At 43.3% G+C, this 12,298-nt stretch overlaps 1 protein-coding gene across 5 annotated transcripts in view; it reads right to left on the reverse strand.

Moving 5' to 3' along the window:
- The window catches only part of sema5ba (sema domain, seven thrombospondin repeats (type 1 and type 1-like), transmembrane domain (TM) and short cytoplasmic domain, (semaphorin) 5Ba), a 174,610-nt gene that overhangs the window by 54,133 nt on the left and 108,179 nt on the right, over nt 1–12,298 (reverse strand). For all 5 annotated transcript variants that reach the window (XR_005608683.1, XM_039600236.1, XM_039600235.1 and 2 more), the window contains 4 exons: nt 11,432–11,494; nt 10,550–10,648; nt 10,228–10,441; nt 4,073–4,358 (listed from right to left, as the gene is read on the reverse strand). Coding sequence is in view for 4 of the 5 variants with exons in the window: in XM_039600236.1 (XP_039456170.1) it covers nt 4,073–4,358; nt 10,228–10,441; nt 10,550–10,648; nt 11,432–11,494 (662 nt within the window). In the remaining variant the exon portion in view is untranslated. The remainder of the gene's footprint in view (nt 1–4,072; nt 4,359–10,227; nt 10,442–10,549; nt 10,649–11,431; nt 11,495–12,298) is intronic.

Here is a 12,298-nt window from a genome sequence, read left to right on the forward strand (position 1 = left end):
TTAAGTGTCCTTATTCTGATGGAATGCTAAAATCTTCCTCACAGCTTGACGCGCTCTGTTGGACGGTGGTGGCTTTTTTTTGTTTGTTTTTTTCTCTAATTACCTGATGTGAATTCATGGCTCAATCATCACCGGTTTTACAAACCAATCAAAATCAGAAAAAACCCAATAAACTGGTAATATCATTAGTCTAACATAAAGTTTACTTTGGCTTCCAGTTGGAAACTGCAGTGAGGCTTAAATGTGTGTCAGCACAGGAGTTGTAGTGACACAAAGGGCAACTGTCTCACTAACTGTGGCTGCTGAAGGCATTTTGGAAGCATTGCTAAAAAGCTGTGCTGTGTCTGCTTCTGAAGGGAGCTCATCAAGCTGCAAAGAGCAGATGAGGAAGGAAGCGTCCAAACTAAAAGGCTCTGTGCAGACTGAATGCTCTACCAGAAAGCTCTCCCTGTGGTATGAACAAGCACCGCAGCAAAAAACACACATTTCTGTTTAAAGCATACAGCTGTCCATGTAAGCTACTTAACAAATCCCATTTTTCTCACTCTGTATGCATAAAATCATGACGGGAAATGTACTTTACTGCCCAAAACGTAGGTTACCCACACTCAGCACTGTCCCTGAATGCACAGACAAAAGGGGGGAGGATCAAAGAGGTTGCTGATGCTCTGTTAGGGAGCTGCTTTTGCTTAGTGGGCTGTGTAGAGATTGAGTAACGGGGATGAAAACCATTATGTTTTAAATCCGTTTACACACAGCAGCATTCTTTGCAGTGTAATACAAAAATCAGCACCTCCCTTTTTTAATCGTTTGATCTAGAAAAATTAAGAGAACACTTCAAAATGCTCATTTCACAAAGCAGCGCCTTTGAATTTTGTGAAACAAAACTTTTTGACTGTTATTTCTTGATGAACGACTTCACTGATGACCGAAATTGTAGGTTTTGTCTGCCAAACAACAACCTAAAGTGTAAAAACCAAACAACTGACCAAGGGATAAACCAAGACGGTCACAAAGAGAGGGAGGAGGTGGATTTATAGTACCGAGAGCCGGCCCAGGCTGCGAGCAGACAGAGGGTATAAGTGCTCCGTTCCAGCTCTTCCTGTTTTGTTTTACAGCTCCAAACTCCTGGGAGCAGCTGTGAGTCTGCTCAATTTAGGCCAGACAGATGGAGACAGTGTTTGTGGTGATTGCATTAACATATCCAGCCCCAAAGAGCGAAGCAGTTTTGGAGGGTGGACCGGCAAGTCGCTTCAGAATGGAAGGAGGAGACAATGGGAGAAAGACAAAAGCTTGGAGCTTAATGATTTTTCTCATTACCTCTTCTCATTTCTCTATCTCCTCCTCTCTTTCTTTATCCCCCTGGCTTTTCATTTCTTTTGTCTCTCGGCCATTTCCTGCTCTCTCACGCTCTTCCCATCTATCACCAAAAATGGCTGCAGGCTGATGGGAAGCAGCAATGCAGTGTCAACTGCCGGCAGCTTAACAGGTGAGAGAGCAGAAGGTGAGAGGCAGGATTCAACTTCTCCCCTGACAGTACTCAGAATACATCTGAATAGCATCAACCATGGCTCCTCACACACACAAAGGCACACCTTACACGCACACAGACACAAAGTGCATGTACAGTTCAAGAGATTGTTTTGCCACGTTTGCAAGGTTTATTACCAAGTCTTAATAGTTTCACATGACTTTGACTCAAGTGGTGGACTGGGTGGCTTCAGATTCAACTTTCCAAATTTAAAAAGGAGGATTTTGTACGCAGCATCCTTGGCATCTGCTATATACTTCCTTGTCACTGTGGAAAATGACATTTCATGAATCAATGGTAGATGTATATGTAGTTTTTTCTCACAAGTAAGAAAGAACAATGATATAGAAAGTGTTGTCTTGGTTTTTAGTTTTGATTCACCCTTTATTCTTCGGTGTGTTTAGTTACTCAGTCTCATGTAAGGTTCAGAATTTGTCCCGAGGGAAGTCTTAAAAGGACAAGTCCAAATTCATTGAGGGGTATGAATGTGCTGAGATCATTTGCAATTTATAAAAACTGTAGTATGAAGAGAACCTGGATGCAGAGAGAAATACATGCTGTTTAAATATACTTCAAAACAAATACAGTCACAGATAAATGGAATGGTACTCATACTTATTTGGCACCGTTCAACTCAGTTTGAGCACTTAAAGCACTTACTTTAAGTCTCTGAATCTCACACACATAAACACACAGAGCACTTGAATCTATGCCTTAGCACTTTTAATCTAACATCCATCCATACACTCATATTCTGATGGATGCATTGGGGGCAATCTGGGGTTCAGTATTGTGCCCAGGGATATTTCGACAGCTGGACTGGAGGAGCCTGAGACGGAGCCACTGACCTTTCGATTGGTAGATGCCCCACTCTACCACTTGAGCCACATCTGCAACACACATTAAAGGATTGCAGACATAAAAAAGGCCCAAGCTATAATTTATATTGATGTCTCCTTGACATCTTTTTCTTGGACTACGGTGTTAAACTGACTGACCAAAATGAGGTGCGCTTGCTGCCACCCTCTAATTAGAGCAGAGTGTGACACAATTACACTTTTACCAAACATAAAAGCTGCAAAATAATCTCCGATGTACACACTTTCGTTCTCGGTGTTTCCTCTCTGTAATGAAGTGTGTTACACCCCCACCTGGAGCAATCAAACGCACCAGAGAGAGTGTGAGTCAATCTGTGTATCCAGCTCGGCAGAGAGCTGTGTGCATCCGCACTGATCATTAGCAGCAGCGGGGTGGCTCAAACTTTAGAAAACTGTCTCTCTATATAGGCAGGAAAATGTTGGAGTAACAAACCTTATGAAGTGACGAAATCTGAGGCCTAAATGAGGAGAAGTTCAAGTGTTACGGTGTGTGTGCCAGTGTTCCCTTATTAATATTCTTGTTGCTGTTGAAAGGGCTCTTCAGCACAGCTGCAGCTTGTTTTGGTGGGGTTGTTCATCCTTTCTATTCAACAGCGAGGGCAACATTGAGGAGGAATGCATGGGTAAGTGTTGCATTACAGTAATTTTATGCTTTATGATACAAAGAGGAATATTGATGCTGTCACACTAGATACATAAGAGACAAATGTTGATGAAACGAGCCCTGGGACGCAGACATATTCACGATCCCTTTGAATCAACCTGTGGTCATTCTGTGTGTCTTTTGGGTTATTTTGTGACTTTTTCAGATTTTACGCTCCTTTAGTAATCCACCTGCAAACACCAGCTGAGCAGCAGGCTCATACCCACATTTGTTTTCATCATGTGCACAGGCTGTATTGATTTAGATAGTAAATGTCAGAAAAGTATTTTCTCTGCCATTAATGTGCATGTTTTTGAAAAAACAGACTCTTTGGTGGGCTGTTAACTTGGGGTGTTTAAAAAAAATGTGAACACTGATAACAACGCTAATAATATATTGCTTGGGGAGGGAAATCAAGATTACACAAGAGCTCTTTGAAACGACTAATCTCCTTTGCCTGCTTTTAAAGATAAACTGTTATGTAATGTGGTTAAATACTAGATCTAAAAACATGGAAACCTCGTCTAAACTAAAGCCCCAGGATGGCATTTTCTCTACATGTGTTCACAGACTGAAGACATCATATACTGAAAACAAAGCAAAGACACCCAATTGAAACTTCTGTACATCAAAATAAGTTTGAAAGTTTCGTCCTCGACTTATTTCAGCCTATTTTCCTCAATTATGCTGCAACAAAAAAGGCACTTCACAGTTCGGTCGTGAATAAATTGGAATAAAAGTGGAGTGCAAAATGTGTAAACAAAAGGCAGGTGGTTGAACTTTATTAGAGAGCGGCGCCGCATTCAGCAGGTGCAGCACTCAGCGCCCTAAACGTCTGCAAGCATCACTGCTTTACCTCAAACACAGAGCCGTGATGAAATGGCCGTGTGCCACGGGTTTTCTCTCGGCGTCAGCGCTCAGACTAGAAATGCCTACGACTGCATCAAAAAAGCCAAACAAATCGTGTGTGTCAAACAGTGCGGGCGGGAGGGGGGCGTGTGCACGCTCGAGCTCACTCACACATTGGTTGTGAAGATGCCGTAGATAAGGTCTTGCTCGGGCAGGTAGAAGGTGCTCTGCAGCTCGTTGTAGTAGAAGGGGATCTCCCCGGAGCGAGAGCAGTTGAGCCTCGCCTTCATGAACGTGGTCCAAGTGTCCTCCAAGAGAAATCGCCCGCCGATGTCGTTCTTGCAGACCCTCGCCACGCGGGAATACACCGTCTTGCCGCAGTCGTGCTCCACTGCATTCTCCCTCAGGAAGAAGAAGGTGAAGAGGCCGATGTCGTAGGCTGAGATAAAGTGGGGCTCTACGGGGGGGGGAGAGAAGGGGAGAGGGGATCATTACATTTACTCCTGCAGCACAGAAATATTTGCAGCATTTATCTTGTAGATGCTGTTTGCTTTGACCCTTTTGCTCCTTATTACCAAATGCAAGCACAAATTTGAATTCCTGCCACTGCCGTCCCAATTTGAGATGGTCTGGAAAAGGAGCCTAAATGTCAAACGTGTAAATGAGGAGAAGCCGCAGAGAGGGATAGGAAGCAGATAAAAAACGGTTACTAATAAATCTGTTTGATATTTTGATGGTAAATCCATGGAGCGATCTCTGTTTAACTACATGTCCGCGCTGTTTTTATTGCATGGGAAAAGGGGGGGTGCGGGTGGGGACACATAGAAAATGATTAATGGGCCTCTCTGCTCGGTGGGTTATCAGGTAAACGGCACAGAACAAGAGGGACGTTACTGTCACTCTTTAGACACGAATGGCTCATCACCAAACACTAATTTACTGCTGTCTGCTGTCAGGGGAAAGGGGCGCTTCGACTTGTACATTTGTGTTTGGCAGAAATCTAACAGGACAGGCTCGTTTGAAAACGCACTCTCTTTTTGTTGCAACATCTTCTCATGGTGACAGTCTCGGCTTTATGTAGGCTGTAGGCTATATTTTTAATGAAACGCTAAACTTTACAATCCTATTTGTAGCATTAAAATATACCTAAAAAAGTTGTTTTTAGTATTGCATATAATTGAATTGACCTGTTTTTGAGTGTATTTTAAGGGTTTTGCAGTCTTTTAGAAAAAACATTCATAAGTGTTAATAAAAAGCAGAGGTTGTTAACGATCACTAAGTAGAAGACGTCTTGTTTTTCATGAGAGGATAAAATTGTTGCGACACTTCTGGCTCAACACCCACACTGCTGTTTTGACACAGAGCATCATGCTGAAGATTTGTTGTCTACCGCTGTGTTTTCTTCTTCTTTCAGATAAGTACTGCTCATGTGCAGAAATGACCAAACACACTGCTGCTGCTGCTGTTTTCCCCTGGGACCCATTTATTGTAACTGATAGCACATCCGGCCACATGCACACTCACACAGGCAAAAACATGAATGGAAGAATATCACCTTAATTTGCACAGACACATGCACACACATAATGAAAACGTAAAAGGCAGATACTGAGATTACAAACACACACACACACAAGCTTCCACATGCACAAACAGGATGGACATGACCTGAACAGCCGTGTTGGAATGTGCCTCAGAGCCTACCGAGACTTTTTAGAGATTGTAATTTTTACACAAAGCAGGGAGAAAACTAATCCGCTTGTCCACACACAGCGACAGCATCTGTGATGAAAATAACCGGCAGTTTGGGCCGAGCACAAACCAAAGCTCCCGTGGTATCAAAAGAAGAAAGACACAATCAGCAGGAGGAGGGATTCCAACTTTTCAAAGCTGTAATCAAGTTTTATTAAAGGGGCGGCCCGTGCCAAAGAGCTCGCTCCCCGATCGCCATAATTACTCTGCGAGAATGTGGGGAAAGCAGCGGTGGCTAATTTAGCAGGTGATCTAATCGACTTATCGAGTTAAATTAAATTAACTTGTGGTTCTTATCAGTTCATCCTCAGTTGGTATTTCAAATCGAAGGCGAGTACGAATGCCATTAAAGAAACAGAGCGCTTGTTATTAGCATTTTTATTATACATGAAACCCAAAGGTAATCACAGTGTTTACAGCGGTGGCAAAAAGATTTGTCAAACCTTTGTCAAGATCTCTATAATGAACTCCGATCCCCCATTCAGACTGTTAATCGGTGCAAACAGGCGTGCTGATGAACAAGTGAGAGTTGCCATGCCTGCAGGGTGACTGACACTGCAAAACCATCATAATGTGTTAGTGCTACTTTCCCTTCAAAGCTAAGGAACTGTTATATATGAAAGCTGGTGAGCTAATGTAAGGGATAAGTGTGTGTATTCGGTGTGCTTGAGTCGTTCTGGGTTTACATACTGTACCTGTGTTTATGCGCACTGTACGTGTGTCAGGCAAAGGGCAGGTGGAGCTGACAGATTCTGCATAATATTACTGAAGCTGCGTGGGTGCAAAATGTGATGAACAGAGTTTTGTTTTTTTCCCTCTGTACCCTGCTAAGTCATAAACAGATTGTTCAATCTGGCAGGCTGGTTGGGTGCTGGAGTAAAGCTGCCTCCAGTAACGTCACATGATGCCTTAGATCAAACACAATCACTGCTGAAAGTGCACGGCTATTTATTATTCAAGCAAAGGGGTGCTGCAGGAATGCAAAGATGCTCTGCTAAACACGGGTGGGACGGGTGATGTCGGGTAGTTTAATTACAGCAACAGGACAGACAAGCTCTTTTGTAAGCAGGTTAGATGCCTATCTCGGTTTTCATTTTTACACAAAACTGTTCGTTTTGTGTCTTCTTGACATGTCTCACTTTTCAGCTGGCTTAGCTGCTAAAAGAGTGGGCAAAAGATGTCTGAATATATCTCCTGCAAAAACCTGTTTTGCCAGATAAGATTTGGAGGAAACATATGTCCTCGAGGATTATACTTCCAACCTTTTTTTTCCTTTGCAAACAAAGTAAGAGCACACACAGCACACACTTAGAACGAGGGTGAGGTTCTCTGTGTGTATGCAGCTTTAGATTACTGGAATATTTTGTTCGGATAAAGGAAATATAGTTTGTGGTTCATCCTGAGCTCAAACCTAAAGTAGATTTATACTCATCCTTACTTTGGGTTCACAAAACAACCTGCTCTGGATGTGAGCACAGAAGCTCCACCCACCTGCCATTCAATCCTTCTGTTTGTGAAGAGCAGCCAATAAGAAAAAAGCTGGCTTAAAGGAAGAGAGAAGGGTGCTTGTTTCAAACAGAGGTTGAAATGAGGGGCTGCACTAAGGTCCAGTATAAGATACATAATAATTATTGTGAACTGAGTTATGAAAATGTTATCTAGTACAGTCTCATGATAAAAATATGGAGCTGGAAATGGCTATAATGGATCCACTTTAACTCTTAATTTTACTATAGTCTGACAAACTTGTGCAAAAAATTCATGATTTATAAAGAAATGATTGCATAACAGCAATAAAATGCTTTAAGGGGGCTCTCACTGTAGCAACAAGAATCCTGCTGTGCAAAGAATAAAGCTCTGCAAGGCCACAGTATTGTCCAAGAGCAGCGGCTGGAGCATTGGAGAGGTATCAGCAGAGTAATATAAGCCTGGCTATGAAGTTCTTTGTGTGCGTCTATGAATATGATTAGATGTTACAAGTCAGTTGGCAGATGAGCAGCTGAGGATTGAGCCACTCAAAGGGAAGCATGAAAGAAGCAGTTCATGCCAACTGGCTAATACACTGCTCTACCTGAACTAATGCTATACTCTTCTTGCCAGGAGCAGATTTAAAAAGAAAGTTGGAGACATGCTCAGTATTTGCTTTGCATTTGTAGTGTCATTAAGATTTTTACTATCACTTAATAAATAAAATGATCTCGGCAGCATTTAATGTTCTGCAAAAGAAACAGAATTTTGCCAGCGCAAATTAGATCAATAAAAGAGCTTCACATTAGGTTGAAGCATCACTTGTAGCTGAATGCATAAGCATGAGAGATTACAACTTTTTATGTTTTGGTTTCTTTTAATATCTGCCGAGAAACATTTTTCCAAGAGCTGAGAGGAGGTCGAAGGCTAATAGCAAAAACATAAATAAACATGTGGCTACCAATGAGACCTGTGAGGAAACCGAGAGAAGCACGCAGGCATTTTCTTAAGACTTTTTCTCAGGCGACTCTGTGCATCTTGTGACATTCAGATGCATGATGGGAAACAGTTGGTCAGCACCTGGCAGGCAACCAATCCAATAAGAGAAGAGATTGATTAGATCCAGGACCCCCTCCCAGCCTTCGGTTCTGCTGAACTGGAGAGGCTCAGAGCTGGAAATGAGATTTTCATTCACACCCCAAATTCACCGGGGAACACAACTCCATAACACTCATAGAATCAGCCATGAAGCAAAGCAGGCTTCCACCGGCGGAGTGGAGGGCGACATGTGTGCTTCACTGTGCGTGCAGCCAGCTGTGATTATGCTGATGTGGACTCCATCTACTTTGTTACTCATCTTTTTTTTTTTTTGCCGCTCACTTCCCTTCAACAGCCTTTCTTCCTGTGCGTGTGCGTGTGGTAATAAAGCACACGTGGAAGCATGTGGAGCTTGCACACAGTCTAAATACATACATGCATGTTCAAGCCCACACTTGCATGCACACACAGGCGGAGTCCCCGGGATGGGGTGAAGCATGCTGTGTGTTGTAATTTCACCCTCTCCCTGCTGTGAGGAATAATTACACCGCTCACTGACTCCTCAGTCTATCTTCCCCGCTTCCCTCTCATCCCCATCCTCTTCCCGGACCTGCAACTCTCTCATCTGTCTGCTATCACTACCACACACTCACACCATCAGACTCACCCACCTTTTAGTTGCACAGCATTTTCCTATTCGTACACCAAGACATACACTTTACACTAACAATTTTTTTGACGGTGAAAGACAATCAGTCGCCATCAGCTCTAAATGATGGATTTGCTGCATTTCTCTCTTTCACGTCACCGGCCAGGAGACAAAACAAGCTATTCCGACTCCACGAAACAGATTCACCGTTTGGGAATTTGGTGATCTGTCTGACATTTAATAGGCTAAATGTTCAGTGGATAAACTGAGAAAATAAGAGGGCGGAATCAAGCAGTAATGAAAATAGTCATTAGTCACTGCCCTCATTACATTAAGAAAGACGTTTTCTGACACGGCTGCTCGTATTTTTTACAGATAATTAAACCAGGAGAGAGTTTAATATACATCCAGGCTTTGAAAGAACTGTTAGTCATCTGACATTGTCTGTGAGACTGAAAATGAATCTGACCTTTACTTCCAGAATCGCACATGTTAAAAAAAAAAGCCTTTATACTCCACTGCTCTATATAACACATCCAGTTATCTCAGTGCTGCTGCATATCAAAGAAACTCAATGACAGCGCTTTTCAGTGGACGGTCCTGCTACATTTCTGCTTGAGTCAGAATGTGTTTTAATGTTTACAGTAGAGGGAAAAAGGCACAGTGTCAGCAGCTGGGAGATTACTGACACCAGCACCAGAAGGACCGACAGTATTTCATGTTCCCTGCCATTCTGTAAATCCCACCAATTCCTATGCCTAACCTGTAACTCTGTGTTCTACACAGTACTTCAATCACAGCCGTCTTTGTAGGCCTTTGAAAAAAAGCATGCCGGATTGATCCATCTTGGCTCTAACACAGGAGGAAATTGTGTTGGAAGCAAAAGTGCAGACTTGGCCCATCTGCCGCTCAAGACAGGACCTAGGAAAATGTTTAAAGAAACAGCAGGTATTTTCTATTTGACTCAGTATAACCCTGAGGATTATCTGAAGTGCAACAGGTCAGATTACTGATCAGATTACTAGTTTTATTTGATTAGATTCCTGGAATCTGAGAGAAAAATATAATGAAACATTTACTCAGTCGAACAGAAACAAACCTGTAACTTACACCCCTCAAATTGGATGATTTAAAAGCTCTAAAATGAACCCAAGAGCACCAGTAAAACAAGCTCGCAGCTCTGCAACATAAGCATTTTCTGCATGTCTCTGCCTTTTTATTCAACATTTATGTCACAGAATTGAATAACGCCTCCTCCTTTTGGGAATTTCTGGTGGCTATATTTCACAAAATACTAAATAACAAAGTAATTAACTAGAATTTTAATTGGTGATGAAAATACTCATTATCTGAAGCACAGTTAAAAAAAAGACACACTTAAATAAATGACCGTCAGTGTGATCGTGCAGTGATTCTGTACCATTCAGCCATTTGGAGTTGTACTGGGCAGTCCGGAGCGGTGGCATGCCGCCCAAGCTCCGGTATATGACGGGGTCACGGCCGGAGAAATCGATGACAGTGGCGGCATACAGCTCTCCGCTCTCCGTCACCACCGCCGTGGAGTTGTGACGAGGGTCGTACGGGCAGCGGGCCACGCCGTTCACACTCTCCAGCACGCTGCTCAAGTTGCCCACCTGAATGCAGGGCACAGAGACGGAGCGAGACGGGCGGTGCGTTAAATCTGCAGCCTTTTCATTGCGTTTCCACAAAACTCGCACAGCCAGACACACACTTAACTCTACCTCTCTGGTGATACAACGCGGCTGGAAAGCATTGGTTCCGCACGTTATGACCTCCGTCTTGTTCACCAGCAGGACTCTGATGTAGTTCTGACATTCGGTCTGCAGAGAAGAAGGGAGGGGGAGAACACTTTGGAAAAGTTGAAGTAGAGCGAAAGCTGAGGTGGTTAGCTAAATACTCTTGGACGTGTTGCTGAGAAGAACAATGGACCAAGTCTTTGGGTACCAGCCTGGCATGCAATCAAAGCAAAGCAATTCAGTGTGCAGCTTTTGCTCTTGTGAGTCTATTGTTCAGAAATATGAATACTCGTTTGTAACTAAATGGAAGCCTATTTGCGACACTGACATAGGCTCTACAATAAGTCAAGAATGTGTTTTAATAAAAAGAATCAAATCTGCTTTAACAAAGGCTGAGAATTGATTTATTGGTCTTTGTGGCTAAGGAGTGAGGTAATTGCAGTGATGCAGGTTTCAAAGAAAAATGATAGCCTGTTGTATATTTGATATCAGTCTTCACTGTATAGGCACTGTGAGAGGAAAAAACCCAAAACAAAACAGCGGTGCAATCAGTTATAACAAAAATCATTGAAGCAGGAATACTGATCGCGCCAACTGTTATCAGATATATTTGAGAGGAAGTCCTTTTGAGAGTCTCACCCAAGACTCTCTTGTGCACATTTTCTTTCCCTTCCCTTTTGCCCTCTCTCTTCACTGCAAGAAAAACAACACTTGATTGAAGGGTCTGAAATAGCTGCTCTGCACAGAGCCCTCCCATGAGGCCCACAAGGACCTCGCCACGACAGCCAGAAGATATCAAAATGGCCTCTCTGTAAGCCAGGCAGTGCTGACATGAAGTGTTGTAATTGGGGGCGTGATGGAGGTTACCTCTGTTTTGCCTTTGCTCTGACAGGACCCCCTGGTCTCCTCGTCCGGTGCCCATTCTGTCGCCTAGGAAACAAAAACAAGAAGAAAAAAAAAAGTCCAGTGATGACAAAAGAGGCCGAAAATCAGTCAGCTGAGTCCTTCAGACGCTCACAACAGTTACGCAACAGCACACTGTTGCTAATACTGTAGGCACGCTCAAAAAGATGCATGAAAAGACTTTAACCTCATTGCTGTTTGTTTATTGTGTAAACATGGCGACTGGCTTGGCAGCCCGGAGCTTATTCGAGGGTAGCGGGCAAGGCACGCAACGAGGCATTTGAAGGGCTGAGGACAGCATTAGCATGTAAATGGCTTTCCCTCTCGCTCGCTCCCTCCTTCTTATCCTTTCTTCTCTCTCTGAAAGTTTGCAGCACTCACCTCCACTCCACCACCTCCACCCTCCCACTGCCCAATTATATTCCTGTTGATGGGTATGTCTTGGGCTTAATTATGGATGCAGTACAGCAGCGCTGCGCGACTGCACTGCAAACACACTAATGCATGAGCATACACACAGTCTGCCTTGGCCACCGGAGCTGCTCTGGCTCTTGTTAAGAGGGGTTGAGAGATGTCCCTTTCTTGGCATTAACTGTACGGTTTATGAGCAGGTGCCAGAGGACCCCCCGTTATGTGTCACTGGCCTCATTTTACTCATCCTCCTCCCCATCTCCTCCTCTTCTCTGATCTCCCTGCCCAAGGAGGAGGTTAGCTAAATGTAAAAAAGTCTGCCATTATATAACAACAATTCATCTCTTTCTTATTCTCTTTATTTCCTTCCCTCCCTAAAGGATTAATGTCACGCAGAATTGATAATTATCTACATGTCGG

This window comes from Oreochromis aureus, linkage group 16 (assembly GCF_013358895.1).
Source record: "Oreochromis aureus strain Israel breed Guangdong linkage group 16, ZZ_aureus, whole genome shotgun sequence".
Taxonomy (NCBI): domain Eukaryota; kingdom Metazoa; phylum Chordata; class Actinopteri; order Cichliformes; family Cichlidae; genus Oreochromis; species Oreochromis aureus.